The sequence below is a fragment of the Bufo gargarizans genome, chromosome 4 (assembly GCF_014858855.1).
Source record: "Bufo gargarizans isolate SCDJY-AF-19 chromosome 4, ASM1485885v1, whole genome shotgun sequence".
NCBI classification, from domain to species: Eukaryota; Metazoa; Chordata; class Amphibia; order Anura; family Bufonidae; genus Bufo; species Bufo gargarizans.
The window spans coordinates 443,873,888-443,896,745 of NC_058083.1; the positions used below are offsets into that span (position 1 = coordinate 443,873,888).

Consider the following 22,858-nt stretch of genomic DNA (forward strand, 5'->3'; position numbering starts at 1 on the left):
AAAGCTTTTCAGCAGATGGAAGCATGAAGTGCTCCAAAATCTCCTGATAGCTGGCTGCATTGACCCTGCCCTTGATAAAACACAGTGGACCAACACCAGCAGCTGACTTGGCACCCCAGACTATCACTGACTGTGGGTATTTGACACTGGACTTCAGGCATTTTGGCATTTCCCTCTCCCCAGTCTTCCTCCAGACTCTGGCACCTTGATTTCCGAATGACATGCAACAGTCCAGTGCTGCTTCTCTGTAGCCCAGGTCAGGCGTTTCTGCCGCTGTTTCTGGTTCAAAAGTGGCTTGACCTGGGGAATGCGGCACCTGTAGCCCATTTCCTGCACACGCCTGTACACGGTGGCTCTGGATGTTTCTACTCCAGACTCAGTCCACTGCTTCCGCAGGTCCCCCAAGGTCTGGAATCGGTCCTTCTCCACAATCTTCCTCAGGGTCCGGTCACCTCTTCTCGTTGTGCAGCGTTTTCTGCCACACTTTTTCCTTCCCACAGACTTTCCACTGAGGTGCCTTGATACAGCACTCTGGGAACAGCCTATTCGTTCAGAAATTTCTTTCTGTGTCTTACCCTCTTGCTTGAGGGTGTCAATGATGGCCTTCTGGACAGCAGTCAGGTCGGCAGTCTTACCCATGATTGCGGTTTTGAGTAATGAACCAGGCTGGGAGTTTTTAAAAGCCTCAGGAATCTTTTGCAGGTGTTTAAAGTTAATTAGTTGATTCAGATGATTAGGTTAATAGCTTGTTTAAAGAACCTTTTCATGATATGCTAATTTTTTGAGATAGGAATTTTGGTTTTTCATGAGCTGTATGCCAAAATCATCAATATTAAAACAATAAAAGGCTTGAACTACTTTAGTTGGTGTGTAATGAATCTAAAATATATGAAAGTCTAATGTTTATCAGTAGATCACAGAAAATAATGAACTTTATTGCAATATGCTAATTTTTTGAGAAGGACCTGTATATCCGTCACTAGGAGTCCAAGGCACACAGGAGATCTAGTTATTAATTTGGTGGTGCACAACATATCTAAGGAGTCCAAGGCACATCTCAAAAAGAATCGCAAAAATGCCCCACTCACCATAAAAACTTCTCTTAATTTTTCCATTAAATACAAGCGGTATAGGATGCAGGCAACAGACGTTTTGCACAGATCTGTGCTTCTTCAAGCTTCCCATCCTATACTGCTTGTAATTTAATAGAGAAGTAAAGAAGTTTTTTATAGTGAGTACCACATTCTTTGGATTCTTTTTGTGATGTCCAATACATATTTAACTTACAGTAATTTAGAAAATTTTAGGAATATCAAAAATTGTATTCCAATAAATATGGTTTATGTTCTATCTAATTAGCCCGATTACTTACATTATTGTAAGAAAAAGCCAGATGTTACCATTTTACTACACTAAATTTATTACTAAATTATTGACCATTTATGAAGGATTCAGAGCTGGAGTCGAAGTGTTATAAAATACAGGAGTCGGAATCAGAACTTTGGATTACTGACTTCACAGCCCTGGTTCTATGGTCCATAAAAGTGACCTTTTGGTATACTTGCAATTGTCAGTATATCTTTTTTTTTTCCATATTTCACTTTCCTATACAAGGGTTCCCACAAAAACAGGTGCAGAATACAATTTTTTTTTACAATGGGAGCCATTTGCAGATGTCTGCAATACTATCAGCATACAGTTGCAGACATTTAGGCCATACCTTTGGTGACAATGTAAAAATGGTTTTCCAACAAATAGCCCTGTAGCGTGTACCAGTAGGACTTATTATGAATTATTTTCATCCCATTGTACTATGATTCTCTGAGGAAGAGCACAATGACAAAGTTAACCGACTGACCCACTGGCATGTACATGTAAGGCTACTTTTACATTAGCGTTTTGAATTCCGTTATTGAGATCCATCATAGGATCTCAATAGCGGAAGAAAATGCTTCAGTTTTGTCCCCATTCATTGTCAATGGGGACAAAACGGAACTGAACGAAACGGAATGCACCCAAATGCATTCCGTTCTATTTGATTGCGCTCCCATTGCGGACAGAATAACACTGCAGGCAGCGTTTTTTCTGTCCGCGATGTGGTGCAGAGAAAGACAGATCCGTCCTGACACACAATTTAAGTCAATAGGGAGGTATCCGTTTTCTCTGACACAACAGAAAACGAATCCATCCCCCATTGACTTTCAATGGTGTTTATGACAGATCCGTCATGGCTATAGAAAACATAATACAACCGGATCTGTTCATGACGGATGCATGCGGTTGTATTATGGTAACGGAAGCGTGTATGCAGATCCATGACGGATCCGCAAAAAACGCTAATGTGAAAGCCTAATGCATTTACATCACCTTTTAGTACATTGTTTTGACAGCCCATACACATATTCAAAAATAAAAAATGGAAGACAACCAATAAAATAAGGATCTTTTTAGTTAACATTTATTTTAATTTAAAACATTGTACATGAAGCAAAAGAACTAAAGAAGTATGGATGCCCTGTTAATACATAGCTACAAGATAATGAAATAATATGAAATCATAAAAATCCCAAGTGATATAATACAAGTACTTTTATTCACGTGTATTGGACAGATGAATAAAACATTCAATATTTGGCATTAAAAAAGTTTTGCAATAGATTTTGTAGTACTAGGCTGTGCTGTACCATTGTATAAATCTCTTTTCCACCATATTTATAGAGTGTATGTTTATGGTGTGTTTGCAGCTATACTTATGGATATAATTATTATTAACCCTACCCACTATGTTAATATAAAGTCTATTAGGGTATGTGCACAGTGGAGAATTTTTACATCCAAAAACTTGGGGAAGAATTCTTGGCAAAAAGCCAAGGCTCTGTTGCAGATTTGCAGTTGTACATGCCGTACATATTTTCACTCTAGGTTTAATAAGGGTTAATATATTAACTCTCATATTTATGAAAATGAGGTATTTGGCCACAAAACTAACACTGTGCTCTCTGTACCCATTGAGTGACAGGGCTGAATAACTCGTCCAGTCCTGTGTTTTTGGTGACTCGATGCTCCAGAATTGTTAGTACAAGAGGATGCAATTAGTTGCTAAAACGGACATGTCAGGAGAGGTTACAGGTCCTCTTTAATGAAAGATTCACCACCACCAAGTTGAAAAAGTTAGAATTTTTTTTGTCTAAATGAAACATTAAAGACGTTTACATTGATGACATAATTTTGATAAGCCATCTACTGTGTATGTGGTGGGTGAGGTTCTGTTTGTTGGGACAGAAGGGTCGCAGTGCTTATATACATGAACCTGTGTCTAGTACAATAGATAAGCCTGAACTCGGCTCCATTTACTTGAATGGGGCTAACCTGTAGTTCCAGGCACAGCCATATTCATGGATACAATTCTACCACTTGGTTCTGATGAACATTGAGGCTCCCAGGGTTGGATACATTTTTGAGAAAAAATTAGCATGGGAATGTTTATTAATAGCTTCCTAATACTGTATTTTAAATTCATTTTAGGTTGAAATAAAATGAGATAATAACAATACAAAAAATCTTGCTTCTTCATGATCTAACACATTTAAAGGTAAATTTAATATAATTCTATAGTCTACAGTAAGAAAAGGCATGTTACTACTCAAAACTTTTCTATAGTGGGGGTAACAATATACAGAAAGTTATTATACACATTTGAGTCACATTTTTATAACCACCAGCTAATATCAAGAGTAACCTCCATGTGCAGCACAGACCGCAGCTAGATGGGCTGAGACTGACTCAATAAGGTCCTGGTAGATTGTCACAGGTATCTGGAGCCATGCTGACTGCAGTATATCCCACAGCTGCTGGAAGACGTAAAGGTCCATAGAGCAAACACAACGATCAAGGTGTTCACACAGATCCTTAATTGGGTTGAAGCCTGGGGAATTAGGGGGCCAGGGTTGTACTTGGAAGTCTTGGTCATGCTTTCCCAACCAATGTTGGAGATTTCTAGCCATTTGACATGTGGCATTGTATTGCTGGAAGATCCCATCCGCCTCAGGGAAGAGTGTACATGATCTGCAAGGATGGATTCATACCCAGATAGTTTGAGTGTGATTTCCATATGGATGTTTTTTTATCTCTGATGCTTCTTGTCTGACATGCCAACGTCTACCCATTCCATGAAACAGAAAATGTCATTCTTCGGAGAGAATGAGAAGGAGGTCGGATTCCGATACTGCAGTGAAAATTGAAGCCTTTTCTGCTGATGCAACTCCGTTAGCAGAGACCATCCGTCTGCTTTGGAACCTCATACTCAGTAAGGTTCTTTAAACTATTTTTTTTAGACACACGTCTGGTAGCCCCCTGGTTCATTTTGGCGGTGAGCTGCCCCACTATAGTGTGTAGGTCCACCCTCGCGCACCTTCTTAGCCGACATTCACCTTTCACATCAAGGGCACGTGGTGCTCCCCACGTTGCTTATTCATAATGGTGCCATTTGTTCATTCACAATACACTTTCATGATAGCAGCACATGAACAGATAACAAACTGTGCAGCCACCCTTGGCCGGAAACCAATAATCAACCCTTTTTGGAACTCTGATAAATTGTTCCTTTTACCCAGGACAACAACGAGGGATATGTGTGTAGACAGCCTATCACGCATCTTATAGACCCACTAAGCCAGCTCACCACACTTGACTTCCTTCATGAGCTACAGCTGTTGATGTTGAAAGTAGAAAGTGGTCATAATAATGTGACTCGACTGTGTGGTTGAAGGCTATGCAGACTTTAACACAATTCGAAAATAAAAATAAATTTAACATACATTTACTAGAAATATTTTTACATGGTATGAACAAAATATAATTGTTTAAGTACTTAAAAATCCTTACGTATGTGGATTATAGAAGGTATCATCACTCACTGTGGAGTAACCATTTTATTGGAGTAAACTGAACTCTAAGAAACCAGTTTATTAGAGGCTCTTAGATCTCTAGAAATGACTATTGTAGTAAATATTTGCATTACCCTTTCTGGAGCTCCTTTTATTAAATCTATGTGTTGTGTTTTTCCTCTTTTAGTCCTCCTGGATATGTATGACTATACTGACAACTGGATGTTACCATTAGACCATTTACATGGCATGGAGTTGCAGGTCCTCAGTGAACCTTTCAGAAAATCAATGGCAGAAATCTGAAGCTCACACTTACTTGTGCAGTGGATTTTCACTGCATTTACTCATGGATTAGTGGCCTTTTAATTCAATTGAGCTAATCTGTGGCTTTTTCATGAAGAATTGGTGGCGATAACGAACACACTGTGAATTTTTAAGTCCATAATGCATTTAATATTGCACGGGGAGCACAGGAAAGAGATAAAGAATACCAGTGGAATGTCAGTGGACTTTCCGGATTTAGGCGTGGATTCTGTGCCCTCACTCCTTAGGGTATGATCACATGATTTAAACACACATTGGAAAAATGTGATGTATATTTGCAGTGGGATACGCAGTAGAAATCTGTTTTTAGAATTGGCAGCTTACCACAGATCTGCATGTGGCTGTGGTTTCTACTAGGATTTCATGCCAAGGCATGACATGTCACTTTTTATTAAACCACATAACCCTGAATATGTGAACATGGCCCTAAACCTGTCATTGAGGTGTATATCTATAGCACTGTGGACATGACAGACTCTGTAGATTTTAGGGGTACTATCTCTCCTTGGGAAGAGAAGGCCATACATGCTCCTCTGGAATTCTGGGAAGAAAGGGATGCTCGGAAAGCTCTTAACAAGCTCTGCCTCTAATGCCACCAGATATAAGGCAGCTATCCTATAAGTCAATGTTCAACCCTTTAAATACACCTTGAGACATTGCCCCTCATCAGCGCAGAGCATAAGGTACTGGCTTAACTGGGTGAGGGCCAAGTCAGCATTTGGTGGGTACTGTCTCTCCTTGGGGAGAGAGCACCTTAGTCGGCATGAGTAGATTAATGGCCATACATGCTCCTCTGGTATACAAATAAAATCTTAACAAGCTCTGCCTCTAATGCCACCAGATGTAAGACACCTATCCTATAAGTCAATGGTCCACCCTTTAAATAGGCCTTGATACATGACTCAGATATTAAATAAGCCAGCATCTCATCTGCAGACAGCTGTTTTGGGGTGATTGCCCCTCATCAGTGCAGAGCAGAGAGTACTGGCTTAACTACAGAGACACACCCTGTTGACAAAGGAATGTTTGCACCCAGTTGTCAATTTATTTATATATTTTCAGGAGGAATAACAGTGGAATGGCACAATATATAGATTTATAAAAGACAAGATGCCTCAGTTTTGACATAGAATAGGAAATATATTCCAGATATTTAAAGAGGTTATCCCATAATTAATGCAACATCAGAACAGACATCATACAGTATATGACATGACAGTCTCTTTCTAACAAAGCTAGAACCAGCCATGTAACTCACATGGACGATCTCCAATTTATTGCTCCAATTGCTCTGTGAGATTAATTTTAGGCAGGCAGCGCATCTTTTTTAGGTGGTGTGTCAGTTCTGCTGCAGCTGTCCCCTTGTAACTTTCACAGTTTCTGACATTAGATGCAGCTAGTGACAGCTGAAGGATGAAGTGAGCATGTGCGACCACCTCAGAGTTATTACTGAGGTCGACAGAGAAAAAGAAGAAAAGAACAAACAGCAGGTGGAGCCTTACATCTACATTTTTAATTGATTAACTCGCTGGCTATACTAAATTTTTAATGACACATGATTATAAAAGTATTCATATCTGGTGCTGGTTTGAAAAATGTAGACTATTTGTCTTAGGACAACCCCTTTAATAAAACAGACATGTCACATGTCAGGAGAGCTCACAGGTCTTCTTTGATTCACCTGGAGTTGGTGATACCTTTTGGTTCAGACCATAAAATGGCTTGCTCCACCACTGTATACCATGACTACAATTTGACAAAAAAAGAACACTGCATTTGAAATGTAATTACAAAAAAATGTGAGTGGTCTATGTGTACAACGTGATTAAAAGAAGACACTTCTATAAATAAAAGGTAATGTGGAATATGTTTTTGCTCCCAGTGTCATTGTGAAGTCACTAGAATGGGTATGGGCCAACTATTATAGTAAGTCGTAAAATTGAGCTTGACCGGTAGTTCATCAAACTGTTTACAGTCACCATTTCCAGGTCAACAATGTATTCTCTTGGTCCAGTTAGTGGCCTGATCAGGACAAGCATTGCACTCACTCCACTGGTATGCTGGAATGAAAATCATTGGTGAAGTCAAGATAATGCATTTTAATACTTATGGTCATTAACATTTTGTACATTTTAAAGGGGTTTTCTGGGATTTCAATATTGATGAACTATCTTCAGGATAGGTCATCAATAGTGTTGAGAGAATCGAAGTTAAACAAATTGACTTCAGGAAAGATTAGATTAGCTACAAATCCAAATTTTCTCACGCTTCATGGTAACGAATCAATTTTCCCTGAAATAGTGGTAAAAAAAACATACTCAGCTCATCCATTTGCACGTGAAGCGGCCGTCACAGCCATATTGATTGAAAATACCGTGTGAAATCTCGCGTGTGGTGATGTATGACCACACCGGACACTTTGATAACGTCAAGTCACCGTGCGAGATTTCATGCAGTGTCTCCAATCCAGTTGGCGGTGACGGCCTCTATGTGATCAAATGGAGGTGAGTATTTATTTTTTTACCCTGATTTACCGCTTAAAGGCCTAAATGGTATCCTCAGATGCCACGATCAGCGATGAACACGGCATATCAAGGGTTCAATGATGGGGAGGCACGATCACAGTTCCCTGTGAAGTAATTCATCATGAAGCAAATTTCTTTGTGAAATTTGGCAAAGCAGCCGAATAGAATTTTCCAAAACTTCACTCATCACCAGCCATCAATATCCGATTAGTGGGATCTGACCTCGAGCACCCCTGCGGATCAGCTGAAGCTGACCAGAGCACCAAGGCCTTTTCCTAGGTCTTCACGTCCATTAGTCGCATATTTTTTTGTGCAGCTCAGTCCCATTGAAGTGAATGTGATTGAGCTGCAATACTAATCACAGTCGCTATAGAATGCATGTTGCTATGCTGGGTATGCTGTGAAGACCCTGTAGTACTCTTCAAACAGCTGATCAGCGGAGTGCTGGGAGTCAGACCCTTATGATCAATGAACCCTTTGGTTTTCTGGAGCTTGACCCTACAGCAATCAGTTGACCCCTCCAGGCTAGTTCCAATCAGAAAATGTATGATGAGACAGCCCATTTGAAGCACAGTTACACAAAACTCAATAAATGGGATGGAGTCATAATCATTTAATATATTGTCTTTACTGTGCTCACCCTTACATCCCTACTATAGGTACAACCAGATAATATTATTCGCATAATGTACATTAAGAGGTTCACTCAGTAAAGAGAACAGCTATCCATATGCCCTATTAGGACACATGGACATCATAGTGAGACACAAATGTGAACATAGCTTAACAAAATGCTGATCTCTGTGTCAGACCTGGCTAACTCATACATTTGGATGTTTTTTTTAGGTAACACTAGTTTTGACCTGCAACTGTAGATATAATCAGCTATGAATTCCTATGCCGATATCAGCTGTACAATGGCAGTGTCTGAAGCAGTGACCACCACAGTACAACCGACTGTAAGAAGACGCTCAGAGTACAAAAGAGCTCCCAGTATTTGTTGCTATCATTTATCAATGTTGTGTAGGACTATGTGCTACTAACAGTTCTGTTTTTAGATTACAACACGACTGTGCTGGTCTTCTCTGTTGGCAGAGTCTGCTTCTGGGCATCTGCTCAAACTATCTTATCATTGGCAGAGTTAAAGGGGCTCTCTAGGAATTAAAAAAATGAAAATACTTGAACATTATTTTATAATAAATATATTCACAAATACCTTTCATTAGTTATAATGGCTTGTTTTGTCTAGGGAACAATCATTAGGAGAAATAAAATGGCAGCTGTCCTATAAGTACAAACAAAACCTGTCCTAATCACACAGGAGGACAAGTTACTTCAATGAGCCATAGTGCTGTCTCATCCTCCTCTCTGCTTGTCAGGAATCATGATCCTGAATACAGGTGAATCTCTGTGGGAATGGATAAGATGAGCAGACGTGAGAGGAGGTGGGGGATATGACTAATGAGCAGCAGCAGTTGTATGCAGCTCCCATTACTATAGAAACACATTACCACAGCCTGTCCTGTCTGTCCTCTCTGTACTTCATGTCTTCTCATGAACTACATTTCCCAGAGATTCACCTAAAGTCCTTATCTGTATTCAGGATCATAATCCCTGACAAGTAGAGAGGAGCATGTGGCAGCTCTTTACATCAGTGTTGCAAAGTAACTTGTCCTCCTGTGTAATTAGGACAGGTTTTGCGTGAACTAATGGGACAGTGGCCATTTTGTTTCCCCTGATGATTGCTCCTCAGACAAAACAAGCCATTATAAATAATTAAAGGTATTTGAGAATATATTTATAATAAAGTAATATTTAAGTATTTTCATTTTCTTAATTCCTGGAGAACACCTTTAATTAATTAGGAAATCTGAAGGACTCCCTACTGAATAATATCAATTCCCAACAGTGCAACCTTTAGAACCGAAAGAGAAATCTTGACTTAAATATTTTTTTTAAATGCACTTTTTGATTAAATAAACTCACCCGTAAGAAGAAGTCTCCATTTTCATTTCCAGATTTAATCCTGAAAGTGTTGATTGTATTAGAATAAATTAATGTAGCCTGAACTTGGAAGATGTCAGAAGGTACGGCTTGGTTGGATCTGATGCTCATGTATTTATAGACAATACTGTATGGTTGATCTCGACAAAGAGGATTTGTAGCATGACAGACACAGCGGCTGAAACATCAAGATATGTATATTATTTTTTAATCAATAAAACATGAATTATGAATGTTAATAGACTAGTGCCATATGACCAAATGAGATGTCATATAAATACCAATTCTGACAAAGCAGTTCAGGGTGTAGTAGTCTGTATATTTACAACAATTGAGTTGATGTCCGCCATTTTAAATTATAACTTGCCAGGGATGAAAGCCTTAAAATCTTTATTGTACTTGAATTTTCACCTATTCTAGCCATTGATGACTTCAAGACATTGGTTATCTTGTTCATCGGATAATCACGTTATCCTGGAAGTCTACTGTTTTTCATCTTTTAGCCCCCTATACAGGGATCTGGCCTTCACTGCAGAGGAGCCACCAGGTCGCTACCTCTTGGAATAGTCCTGGTGTGGTTGGCTGTTGATCCACCGGGGTCAGAGATACCGTTGCGAAGTACCAAGCTATTAAGCAATACACATATTCAGGAAACAGCTAGAGCTTAGGGCAGGCAGAGTTTGTGAGAATCTGTGAAACTAATCCAACAAGCAGGCAGCAGAGGGTCAGCCAGTACAGTACACAGAAAGAGGTTGGGTCAGGCAGTGGAGGGTCAGAATTGGTAGACAGGTATAGGTCGGTACAGGAGCAGACAGGAATTTCACACCTTCACTAGGAAACTATCAAGGTAGAGAAACCTTGAGCTCAGGCTAAGTTGCCAGTTGTAATGTGCCTGGGGTCCAAGGCAGACCTCCGGGACATCAGGGAACCAGTTTACAGGTAAAACAGAACATGGTGTCAGACGTACGAACAGGCGCAGTACAAGGGACAGTGTATGTGGACCCAATGCGCCACTGACTGGCAACATCTGGTATTCACTAGAGCCTCAGATGGCGAGGATAGGCTTGGGCCGAAGGTAGTTGCCAGGGGCTACTTCAGAGCGTAAACTGAGTCAGTGGCAGCTGGTCCAGACAGACCAGAATGTACCTGGAATAGGTTCCAGCAGGAAGCATAATATATAAGATAGGAACTAGACATGACACAAGGCAAGGTAAAAAGCATGGTCAAGGCATAGCGAAATACAGGACATGGATGAGGCATGGCATGAAACAAGACATGGACAAGATATAGAGACAGAATAGGGGCATTCCCCCTCCAGGGAGCACAGGAACCGTCTTCCAAAGTCAAGACAGAAACAAGGCATGGCATAGTACAAGACATGGACATGGCAAGGCATAGAACAAGACATGGACAAGGCAAGGCAAAGATCAAAACATGACATAAACACTATACAGGACATGGAACCGGAGCACATACACTTGATGCAAAACCAGGCAACACCACACAGAAGGGTCACCCCAGGAACAGAAGTGAGGTGCTAACCTAGCAGCAAAGCATGGACAAGGCATGGCATGGAACAGGACCGGAACAGGGCATGGCATAGTACAGGACAGCCTGAGTGAACAGTACTGACCCCCAGACTGCACACAGGAACAGGACAGCCTGAATTAACAGAACTGGCCACACTGCATACAGACTGACCAAGACCATCTTCCCAGAACCTCAGCTCACAGGACTATATAGCTGGGTAACGAGGCACCTAGAAAGACAGGGGAGTTAACCCCATCAGAGCCGGAACTCAGAACAGCAGGATACTAAACCGGGCCCCTGGCAACCGGCAATGGCATCACAGGGAAACAACCCTCCCGTGACACCGCAGAGACGGAGAGAGTAACCATATACAGGCAGTTCACAACAGACCCCGCAGCCAGCATGCAGTCCCTAGCAACCGGCCTACACAGGATTTCGGTCTGCAGCCAGTACGCGAGGGCGCCTGCAACCAGCCTACCCGGAGAAGGTCGCAATGAACCGCACTATGACACCAGTCATAGGCTGTGGAAGAATTAGGACCTGTACTGACCCTTTAAGAGCCAGTAAGCATGCGAGGAAAGCAAGACAGTAGCAATCTTGAGACACTAACACTAGCATTGCAGACAATGCCAAGCCCATGCTTAAAGGTTATGGACACCTTTGAAGACGTTTTTTTATAATTGCATTCTACTCATTTTGGATAGAATTTTTTTTTACATTGGTGTTTGTTAAAAATTTTCAAAAGTTTTCATTTTCAGCACAATGCTTCACAATGAATCCGTCAGTGAGCAATTTATAGTTTCCTAACAGCTCATATACATTAATTGTAGCTAAATTTGTATTACTTTGATAAGAATTTATCTTAAAATGAGTGTGTATGAGTTGTCAGGACTGAAGTTCAGAAATAAGGGCTATGAACTGAGCCTTCAGAGCTGCTTTTTTTTTTTTTTGCGTAAAATGAGTAGAATGCGATTGTAAAAAATTGTCCACAAAGTTGTCCACAGTCTTTAATTTAACGGACCTAATGCAGATTTTTTTTTAGCACCATACTGTTTGATGGGAATACTTAAAGGAATTTTCTGGAATTTACATATTAATAACCTATCCTCAAAATAGGTCATCAATGTCTTTTTGCTGTTGGCCCAACTCCTAGACTTAGGCCTATGATATCACGTTTGTCAGTTATATAACTTTTGTACAGCTCAGTCCAAAAGTTAGTGCCTTGATGATATGGATCTGAGAGATTGTTTTACATCTAGATGGTATCTTTGGACTGTTTAACAGAAGAAAGTCATATTAATGATCCCTTTTCAGCACTTTTATTGGATTGAAACATTGTCTACTTAACCCCTTAAGGACTCAGCCCTATTTCACCTTATGGACTTGGCCATTTTTTGCAAATCTGACCAGTGTCACTTTAAGTGCTGATAACTTTAAAACGCTTTGACTTATCTAGGCCATTCTGAGATAGTTTTTTCGTCACATATTGTACTTCATGACACTGGTAAAATTAAGTAAAAAAAAATGTATTTTTATTTATAACAAAATACAAAATTTACCCAACATTTGTAAAAAAATTGCAAATTTCCAAGTTTCAATTTCTCTACTTCTATAATACATAGTAATACCTCCAAAAATAGTTATTACTTTACATTCACCATATGTCTACTTCATGTTTGGATCATTTTGGGAATGATATTTTATTTTTTGGGGATGTTACAAGGCTTAGAAGTTTAGAAGCAAATCTTGAAATTTTTCAGAAATTTTCAAAAACCCAATATTTAGGGATCAGTTCAGGTGAGGCTTACCTAATAGAAACCAACCAAAAATGACCCCATTCTAAAAACTACACCCCTCAAGGTATTCAAAACTGATTTTGCTAACTTTGTTAACCCTTTAGGTGTTCTACAAGAATTAATGGAAAATAGAGATACAATTTCAAAATTTCTAATTTTTGGCAGATTTTCCATTTTAATAATTTTGTTTCCAGTTACAAAGCAAGGGTTAACAGCCAAACCAAACTCAATATTTATGGCCCTTATTCTGTATATTACAGAAACACCCCATATGTGCTCGTAAACCGCTGTACGGGCACACGGCAGGGCGCAGAAGGAAAGGAATGCCATACGGTTTTTGGAAGGCAGGTTTTGCTGGACTGTTTTTTTTTACACCATGTCGCATTTGAAGCCCCCCTGATGCACCGCTAGAGTAGAAACTCCATAAAAGTGACCCCATCTAAGAAACTACACCCCTCAAGGTATTCAAAACTGATTTTACAAACGTTATTAACCCTTTAGGTGTTCCACAAGTATTAATGGAAAATAGAGATACAATTTCGAAATTTAACTTTTTGGGCAGATTTTCCATTTTAATAATTCTTTTCCAGTTACAAAACAAGGGTTAACAGCCAAACCAAACTCAATATTTATGGACTTGATTCTGTAGTTTACAGAAACACCCCATATGTGGTCGTTAACCGCTGTACGGGCACACGGCAGGGCGCAGAAGGAAAGGAATGCCATACGGTTTTTGGAAGGCAGGTTTTGCTGGACTGTTTTTTTTTTTTACACCATGTCCCATTTGAAGCCCCCTGATGCACCCCTAGAGTAGAAACTCCAAAAAAGTGACCCCATTTTAGAAACTACGGGATAGGGTGGCAGTATTGTTGGTACTAGTTTAGGGTACATATGATTTTTGGTTGCTCTATATTACACTTTTTGTGAGGCAAGGTAACAAGAAATAGCTGTTTTGGCATCGTTTTTATTTTTTGTTATTTACAACATTCGTCTGACAGGTTAGATCATGTGATATTTTTATAGACCAGGTTGTCACGGATGCTGCGATACCTAATATGTATACTTTTTTTTATTTCTGTAAGTCTACACAATGATTTCATTTTTAAAGCAAAAAAATCATGTTTTAGTGTTTCTATAGTCTAAGAGCCATAATTTTTTCAGTTTTTGGGTGATTACCTTGGGTAGGGTATGATTTTTGCGGGATGAGATGACGGTTTTATTGGCACTATTTTGGGGTGCGTGTGACTTTTTGGACGCTTGCTATTACACTTTTTGTGATGTAAGGTGACAAGAAATGGCTTTTTACACCGTTTTTATTTTTAAAAAATTATGGTATTTACCTGAGGGGTAAGGTCATGTGATATTTTTATACAGCAAGTTATTACGGATGCTGCGATACCTAATATGTATACTTTCTTTTTATTTAGGTAAGTTTTACACAATGATTTCATGTTTGAAGCAAAAAAAATGATGTTTTAGTGTTTCCATAATCTGAGAGCCATAATTTTTTCAGTTTTTGGGCGATTACCTTGGGTAGGGTATGATTTTTGCGGGATGAGATGACGGTTTTATAGGCACTATTTTGGGGTGCGTGTGACTTTTTGATCGCTTGCTATTACACTTTTTGAGATGTAAGGTGACAAAAAATGGTTTATTTAGCACAGTTTTTATTTTTTACGGTGTTCATCTGAGGGGTTCGGTCATGTGATATTTTTATAGAGCCGGTCGATACAGACCCGGCGATACCTAATATGTATACTTTTCTTTATTTATGTAAGTTTTACACAATAATATCATTTTTGAAAAAAAATCATGTTTTAGTGTCTCCATATTCTGAGAGCCATAGTTTTTTCAGTTTTTGGGCGATTATCTTAGGTAGGGTCTCATTTTTTGCGGGATGAGATCATGGTTTGATTGGCACTATTTTGGAGTGCATATTACTTTTTTATTGCTTGCTATTACACTTTTTGTGATGTAAGGTGACAAAAAATGTTTTATTTAGCACAGTTTTTATTTTTTACGGTGTTCATCTCAGGGGTTATGTAATGTGATATTTTTATAGAGCCAGTCGATATGGACGCGGTGATACCTAATATGTATACTTTCTTTTTTATTTATGTAAGTTTTACACAATAATAGCTTTTTTAAAACAAAAAAAATGATGTTTTAGTGTCTATATTCTGAGCCATAGTTTTTTTATTTTTTGGGTCGATTGTCTCAGGTAGGGGCTTATTTTTTGCGGGATTAGGTGACGGTTAGATTGGTACTATTTTGGTGGGCAAATGCCCTTTTGATCGCTTGCTGTTGTACTTTTTATGATGTAAGATGACAAAAAAATGGTTTATTTAGCACAGTTTTTATTTTTTATGGTGTTCATCTGAGGGGTTAGGTCATGTGATATGTTTATAGAGCCAGTCGATACGGACACGGCGATACCTAATATGTATACTTTTCCCCCCCCTATTTTTTTTCTTTATTTGGGGAAAATAAAGTTTTTGTTTATTTGTACTTGAAACTTAAAAATTTTTGGGGGGAAAACTTTATTTTTCAACTTTTTTTTCACTTTATTTTTTGTCCAACTTTGGGACTTGAACTTTTGGGGGTCTAATATCCTTTACAATGCATTCCAATACTTCTTTATTGGAATGCATTGGCTGTATGAGTAATACAGTGTGTATTACTCATACAGCTTCCGGCCTGTGAGATCCAGGGGGCTGGATCTCACAGGCTCATCACCGGAAGGCAGCGCTGATACCTAAGGAAGGCATCGCGCTGCCTTCCATGCCATCAGGTCCCCCCTACAGCTGCATGGGGACCCGATGGCACCGCTGATCGCCGCCGCAACCCTCAGGTAAAGCCGCAAACAGTAGGTCTGAATTGACCTGCGGTTTGCTGCGATCGCCGATGCGGGGAGGTCACATGACCCCCCCGGCGTTGTGACAGGATACCCGCTGAATGATTTCAGCGGACATCCTGTTCCGATTAACCCCTGCCGCGCCGCAATGTAGTTTTAAAGGTATGTCATGGGTCCTTAAGGACTCGGCAAACATGGCATCCTAAGTCTTTAAGGGGTTAAAACACGTATTCTCATACATATGAGTTTATTAGCTTTTGTCTATCACCAGGTTAAGACACAAGAAACAGAGCACAGGTTTGTCAGAACTGGTGTAAAGGAAAACTGTCTTAGTTGCCCTTAGCAACCAATCAGATTCCACCTTTCATTTTTCAGAGCTCCTTTGGAAAATGAAAGGTGGAACCTGACTATGCAACAAAGCCAATTTTCCTTTACACCAGGGTTTTGATAAATGTCCCAAAGTATATTTACTGTACTTACTTATCTGACATGCGGGCATAAGGGTCTTGACAGGGGTTTGCTGGGTAACATCGGAATCCGCCATAATAATTCCAACACATGGCATCTTCCCTACAATCATGTGTGTTGCTTTCACATTCATTTATGTCTAGAAATATATTAAATAGGGAAACACATTTTTTGAATAATTGAAACAAAAATTTACCTCCACACATTCAATATCTTTACTACGGACAGTGGACAAGCAGAAGGATGCCAACTTTTCTCAAGAGGTAGTTTTCAATAGTGTCCTTGAATATAATATTGAGTGCACACACTTCACTACAGCTTTGCAAATAATATTGCTTCATAAATATACAGTTTGAATTATATTTGAAAAGTAAATTGTGGATTTCTTAAGGGACTGTCTGGTCGATAAAAATTATGTAGAAATAGCTGATAATGCTGTAAAAAAACATTACCAACAAAAAATGACTGCTCAGTCAATCACTGGCCAGAGTGGTGATCTACCTAAGCCAGTGACTTGCTGAAGGGTCATTTTCTGTGTATCAAGAGCCACAAGAAAGTAGGGACTGACGTGGAGCAAAATAGGGATGATGGAGGATTGGAGATGCTTGTTTTTATTTTTACATTCTTTGTGCATTTCCAATCCATTTCCAAACAATATGCAAATTATTTTCTCAGAAAGGAAGTAAAGGAAGGAATTTTTGTATGACTATGGAATCTTTGTGTATTTTTTACATACTGCTATCTACCTAAACCTTTATGTTAATGTGTAAAGAAATGGTTGATAAATCCATCATAATTATCCGTCCCAACAAAAGAGTATTTACTATATTGTTTCATGATGTTTTCTTCTGAACCTACAATTTGAAAGTTAAATTACTTAAAGGGCATGTATCATATATTTAAGTTGACTTCTATGAATTAGAGTTAAGACTGTAGAAGACAAATAATGTGATTGTTCATTTTTGATAATGAAATGTATTTTATTGGTTTTAGGAAAATTCTCTGGGGATGGCCATATTGGAGATACACACTTCCTTCCTGTATTATCTATATAAAAATTGCATTAGGATGTATGTGCTTTATGGCAGCTGAAATGAATGCAAGTTAATTGATCTTCAGGAAGTACAAGCCTCTCTACAAGATATCAGAAAGTGGCACGGGGAAGGATACACCCCTACATAGCCTTGTCTGTATGTATAGTGTTACTGCCTAGGTCTCCAGCAGTACCATAGAACTGTCAGTATATCCCACCCCTTCTAGTAATAATATGACGACTCTGCTCATTCTGTTTTTCTACACAGCAAAGTAGTCAAGTGAGCTGCAAATCTGTGAAAGCTGTGCTCTAGCGACCAGTCTAAAAAACTGAAAGGTTTTTAGATAATTTTTTTTAGGGATACTCACATAGAAATGGTAAAAAATGTGTAATAGAAACCTAATTATACATATTGCACCCTTTAAAAAAATATACAAACCTTGACATGATCGAGTTCCAACAAGTTGATATCCTTCTGGGCATACACAGGAGAATCTTCCAGGCTCATTAACACATTGATATTGGCACAAATAGGTAGATGTTCTGCATTCATCGATATCTGTTAAACAAGAAAGTTATGATTGGAACACTGACGATAAATGTGTTCATGTGTATTTGTCTTTCGGCAAGTAATTCGAAATAAATGACTGTGTTGAGGAAAAATAATGGCCCACAGTAATCAATGTGTTTACATGACTTTTCACTTTTACGCTCAACCTTGGTTAAATCATAAATGTGTCTTAAAGGGGTTGCCTGAGACCTACAACCAGCTTTTGAGCTAATACTGCATCCCAAGTAATTTCATAATCTACTTCCTTTTCAAAATCTGTGCCATTCTCGAGATCTTTGGGTCAGCCTGAATTTCACAACATTCGCTGACTTCACATAGACATTACCTCTAAGTGCCAGAGAATGTGGAAGCCATCAAACCACCTGACCAATCAGCACTTGCAAGCTCTCCATTCCCTAAAGTGTGCATGTGCTGCTTTTTCCCTCATTGACACCTGCACAACTTCCTTTTTAAGATTGGAGGCAGATGGTCTTTCATTGCTATAGGTAGAACAAGAGGCATTTACCAGCCATTGTCATAGCGGATTGCATTGTAAAGCTTCCAGACAGCGGCAGAAGCGGAAGAGTGCGCGTTACACAAGCAATAAGAGAAGAAAACCACAGCGCTGTGGGGAAAATCTAAAAAAGGAGTCTTAGGTCATGGACAACTTCTTTAAATATCATTCAAGAGAATATAGAGAGGAGCTGGAGATTGAGCAGTCAGACAGTCTAATCGATTTGCCTGTGGAGGTCACTGTGCAGCGTGCTATGTAATGGAATACATGCAGACTGCAAAAACGAAACAGCACAACAAAAAAGGAAACAAAATCCTATTACACTAATGTTTTTTTCCCCCCATAATACATACAGGGATCAGCAGGAGAAGTCCACAGAGTGGCCCTATGACATAGTGGTGAGGTGGAAGCAGCATGAGGAGACCACAGAGTGGCACAATGACAGAGTCTGGAGGCGGCAGCAGCATGATGAGGCCACAAAGTGGCATAATGACAGAGTCTGGAGGTGGCGGCAGCAGGAGGAGACCACAAAGTGGCCCAATGACAGAGCCTGGAGGTGGACACAGTATCAGGGGCCACAGAGTGGCACAATGACAACTTGTGGAGGTGGTGGCAGCATTAGGAGACTACAGAGTGGCAAGATTGACATAGTGTGGAGGTAAGTGGCAATACCAGAACCCCATAATGATGGTGGGTGAAAGAAAGAGCACTTGGCATCAGATGTGTGGCGTTCATCCCGTAGTCCTGGTGACTGACAAATAACGTGGCATCCTCAAAGTGCCTGAGCAAACGGCAGGTGTCACGCATGAGCTGCCACTGGCTGATGTCGAAGTTACACAGGGGAGTTGTCACGAGGGTGTCAAGAGCCTCGCCTGACTCCGTTGTACCCGGGGTCAGGAGGTCGCAGCGGTTGGCTGCACGCTCTATGTCAGATAGGGAAGTTTCCTTATTGTAGCTTTCTGGGTTTGCTTTACAAACCCTTTTGGCTCACTCAGGGATCCGTAGCTCCTTCTCTCAGCTGTTCCTTGTCCAGCACTCCCAATCCTCCTTATATTCCCCTCTCACACTTCTCTGGTTGCCAGATATAGAGCTTCCTGCCTGGACATCTATTCTGACCCACTGGAGCTGTGTTGCTGCGTTCTCTGAGTGTTGCCTTAGAACGCTACCCTCCGGATCCCTGTTGGACCTTTGTGGACAATTGTTGCCGTCCACCTGGGTGTTTGTGTTTGTCTGTCCTCTCCCTGGTGTTTCCCTCTTAGTGCAGTGGTGAGGACGAGCGATCCCACCGGCCCGTTCCTTATCTAGGGCTCATTTCAGGGAAAGCCAGGGTTTAGGCACGTGATCGCCGCACGGGTGAGGAACCCGTCTAGGGACGTCAGGGCAGGCAGGTGCCAGCTGCAAGGTGAGTTAGGGGTCACCACCTTTCCCTCTCCCTTGGGCAGGGCTTTCCCTGTTTTCCTCCCTGTGCGTGTTGCCGGTCATTACATTATATCTGGCCCTTATTTTTGTGTAGGTAAAAAAAAAAAAAAAAAAAAAAAAAAACATTTTTTTTTTAACTACTTAGAATCCAGTATGGATCCAATTGCTGCTCTGTCCGAACAATTTCATGGCCTGTCTTTGGAGGTGGTAGGATTGAAGGCGTCGGTCCTCCAGCAACAGCAGCAATTACAACAGACCGCAAGCCCAGCGGTTGCTACTGGTAACCAGGTTGTTGCGGAACCCAAGGTCCCTCTCCCTGACAGATTTTCTGGGGGAAGGGACAAGTTTTTGACGTTCCGTGAGGCCTGTAAACTATACTTTAAACTGCGTCCTTACTCCTCTGGTAATGAAGAACAGCGGTTGGGTGTTGTTATTTCCCTGCTGCAGGGGGACCCGCAGTCCTGGGCGTTCTCTTTACCTACTGATTCCCAGGCTCTTCGGTCAGTGGATGAGTTTTTCGGGGCCTTGGGTCTCATATATGACGACCCTGACCGAGTCGCACTGGCTGAATCAAAATTACAGAGACTCCTACAAGGAGAGCGGCCGGTAGAGGAGTATTGCTCTGACTTCCGTAGGTGGGCTACGGATACCCAATGGAACGACCCGGCTCTCAGGAGTCAGTTCTGCTCTGGGTTATCCGAAAGGGTTAAGGATGCGCTTGCATTGTATGAGACCCCCTTTTCCCTTGATGCAGTTATGTCCCTTTCTATCCGTATAGATAGACGCCTTAGGGACAGGTTGAAAAAACCGGAGCCATTGGTAACCCCTCCCAAGCAGCAGTTAGTCTGTACGGACTTAGACGAGCCTATGCAGCTAGGAGGAACTACTCGTCAGGTCCGTCCTTCTGAGGTTCGCCGTAGGCGTGGGGGTTGTTTTTTTTTGTGGGGAGAGGGGTCATTTCATTAACGTCTGTCCTTCTTTCCTCAGAAACAAAAAAAACATCGGAAAACTACTAACCCCAGGATGTGTGGAGGATGTCAGCCGGGGGGTATACGTTTCCTCCATACGTACATCGCAATTTGTGTTGCCAGCGGTTATTGTTTTTGGTGATAAGACAGAGACTGTTTCTTTCTTTCTAGACAGTGGAGCAGGGGTAAATTTGATAGATGCCCATTTTGCCCGCACTATGGGTTTGTCTCTCTGTACGTTACAGAGACCTATTCCCATATTTGCTATAGATTCTGCTCCTCTGTCTCAGAGAAACCTCACCCACATTGTTCATAATTTACACCTTCGGGTAGGGGACCACTATAACGAGATGCTCTCATGTTATGTTCTGGAGGGGCTCCCCACTCCGGTGGTGCTGGGCCTTCCCTGGTTGGTAGCGCACAATCCAGTGGTGGATTGGCAGGCCAGGGAGATATTGGAGTGGAGTGAGCCGTGCAGAGAAAATTGCTTAAATAGCAATTGCTTAGTCGCCTCCATAACTACCCTACCTACATTTGTTTCTGACTTTGAGGACGTTTTTTCTGAAAAGGGTTGTCAGAAGTTACCACCTCATCGTCCTTATGATTGCCCGGTTAACCTTATTCCCGGCGCAAAATTACCCAAGACCAGGTTATATAATCTTTCAGGTCCAGAGAGACAAGCCATGAAGGATTATATCTCCGAGAGTTTGGCTAAGGGACACATCAGACCCTCTTCTTCACCCGTGGCTGCAGGGTTTTTCTTTGTTAAAAAGAAAGATGGGGGCCTGCGTCCTTGCCTAGATTTTCGTGAATTAAATCGGATAACCATCCGAGACCCATACCCTCTTCCTCTCATTCCTGACCTGTTTAACCAGATTGCGGGTGCTAGGTGGTTCTCCAAACTCGATCTTAGGGGGGCCTACAATCTGATTCGTATTAAGGAGGGGGATGAGTGGAAGACAGCGTTTAACACCCCTGAGGGGCATTATGAAAATCTAGTTATGCCTTTTGGCCTGACCAATGCTCCTGCCGTCTTTCAACATTTCGTTAATGACATTTTTAGTCATCTAATCGGCAGGTTTGTGGTAATATACCTAGATGATATCTTAATTTATTCGTCTGATCTGAAAACACATGAGGAGCATGTCAGACAAGTACTACAGGTCCTACGGACGAATGAATTATATGCTAAAATTGAAAAATGTGTTTTTGCTGTTCAGGAGATACAATTTCTAGGTTATTATTTATCTGCGTCAGGTTTCCGTATGGATCCTAGGAAGGTCCAGGCAATTTTGGATTGGGATCTTCCTGAGAACCTCAAAGCACTACAACGGTTCTTGGGCTTCGCGAATTTCTATAGGAAATTCATTAAAAATTATTCGGTGATCGTAAAACCCCTTACTGACATGACTAGGAAGGGGACTGATTTTTCTAAATGGTCTGACGCCGCTAAAGTTGCTTTTTCCTCTCTAAAAGAGAGGTTTACCTCAGCACCTGTACTAGTCCAACCTGATGTCTCTCAGCCTTTTATTGTTGAAGTCGATGCATCAGAGGTGGGAGTGGGGGCTGTACTGTCTCAGGGTCCGTCTCCTGGCAAATGGCGTCCTTGTGCTTTCTTTTCTAAAAAACTATCTGCAGCAGAACAGAACTACGATATTGGCAATAGGGAACTGTTAGCTATTAAACTTGCGTTTGAGGAGTGGCGTCACTTTTTAGAGGGGGCAGTCCACCCCGTCACTGTGTTTACGGACCACAAAAATCTGCTGTACCTCGAATCAGCTAAGCGTCTCACCCCTAGACAGGCTAGGTGGTCGCTATTTTTTACCAGGTTTAACTTTGTGATTACCTATCGTCCTGGGGTAAAGAATACCAAGGCTGATGCACTATCTCGTTGTTTCCCTGGAGGGGGTAATGTGAGTGATCCGGTACCCATTCTACAAAGAGGAGTGGTTGTCTCTGCGGTACACTCTGCTTTGGAGGGGAAGGT

At 40.9% G+C, this 22,858-nt stretch overlaps 1 protein-coding gene across 1 annotated transcript in view; it reads right to left on the reverse strand.

Moving 5' to 3' along the window:
• Positions 1-2,436: 2,436 nt before the first annotated feature.
• The window catches only part of EFEMP1 (EGF containing fibulin extracellular matrix protein 1), a 138,687-nt gene continuing 118,265 nt past the window's right edge, over positions 2,437-22,858 (reverse strand). Inside the window, exons 8-11 of the mRNA XM_044289232.1 lie at positions 17,860-17,979; positions 16,400-16,526; positions 9,722-9,917; positions 2,437-7,270 (exon numbers count right to left, since the gene is read on the reverse strand). Of these exons, the coding sequence (XP_044145167.1) occupies positions 7,109-7,270; positions 9,722-9,917; positions 16,400-16,526; positions 17,860-17,979 (605 nt within the window). The 3' untranslated portion in view covers positions 2,437-7,108. The remainder of the gene's footprint in view (positions 7,271-9,721; positions 9,918-16,399; positions 16,527-17,859; positions 17,980-22,858) is intronic.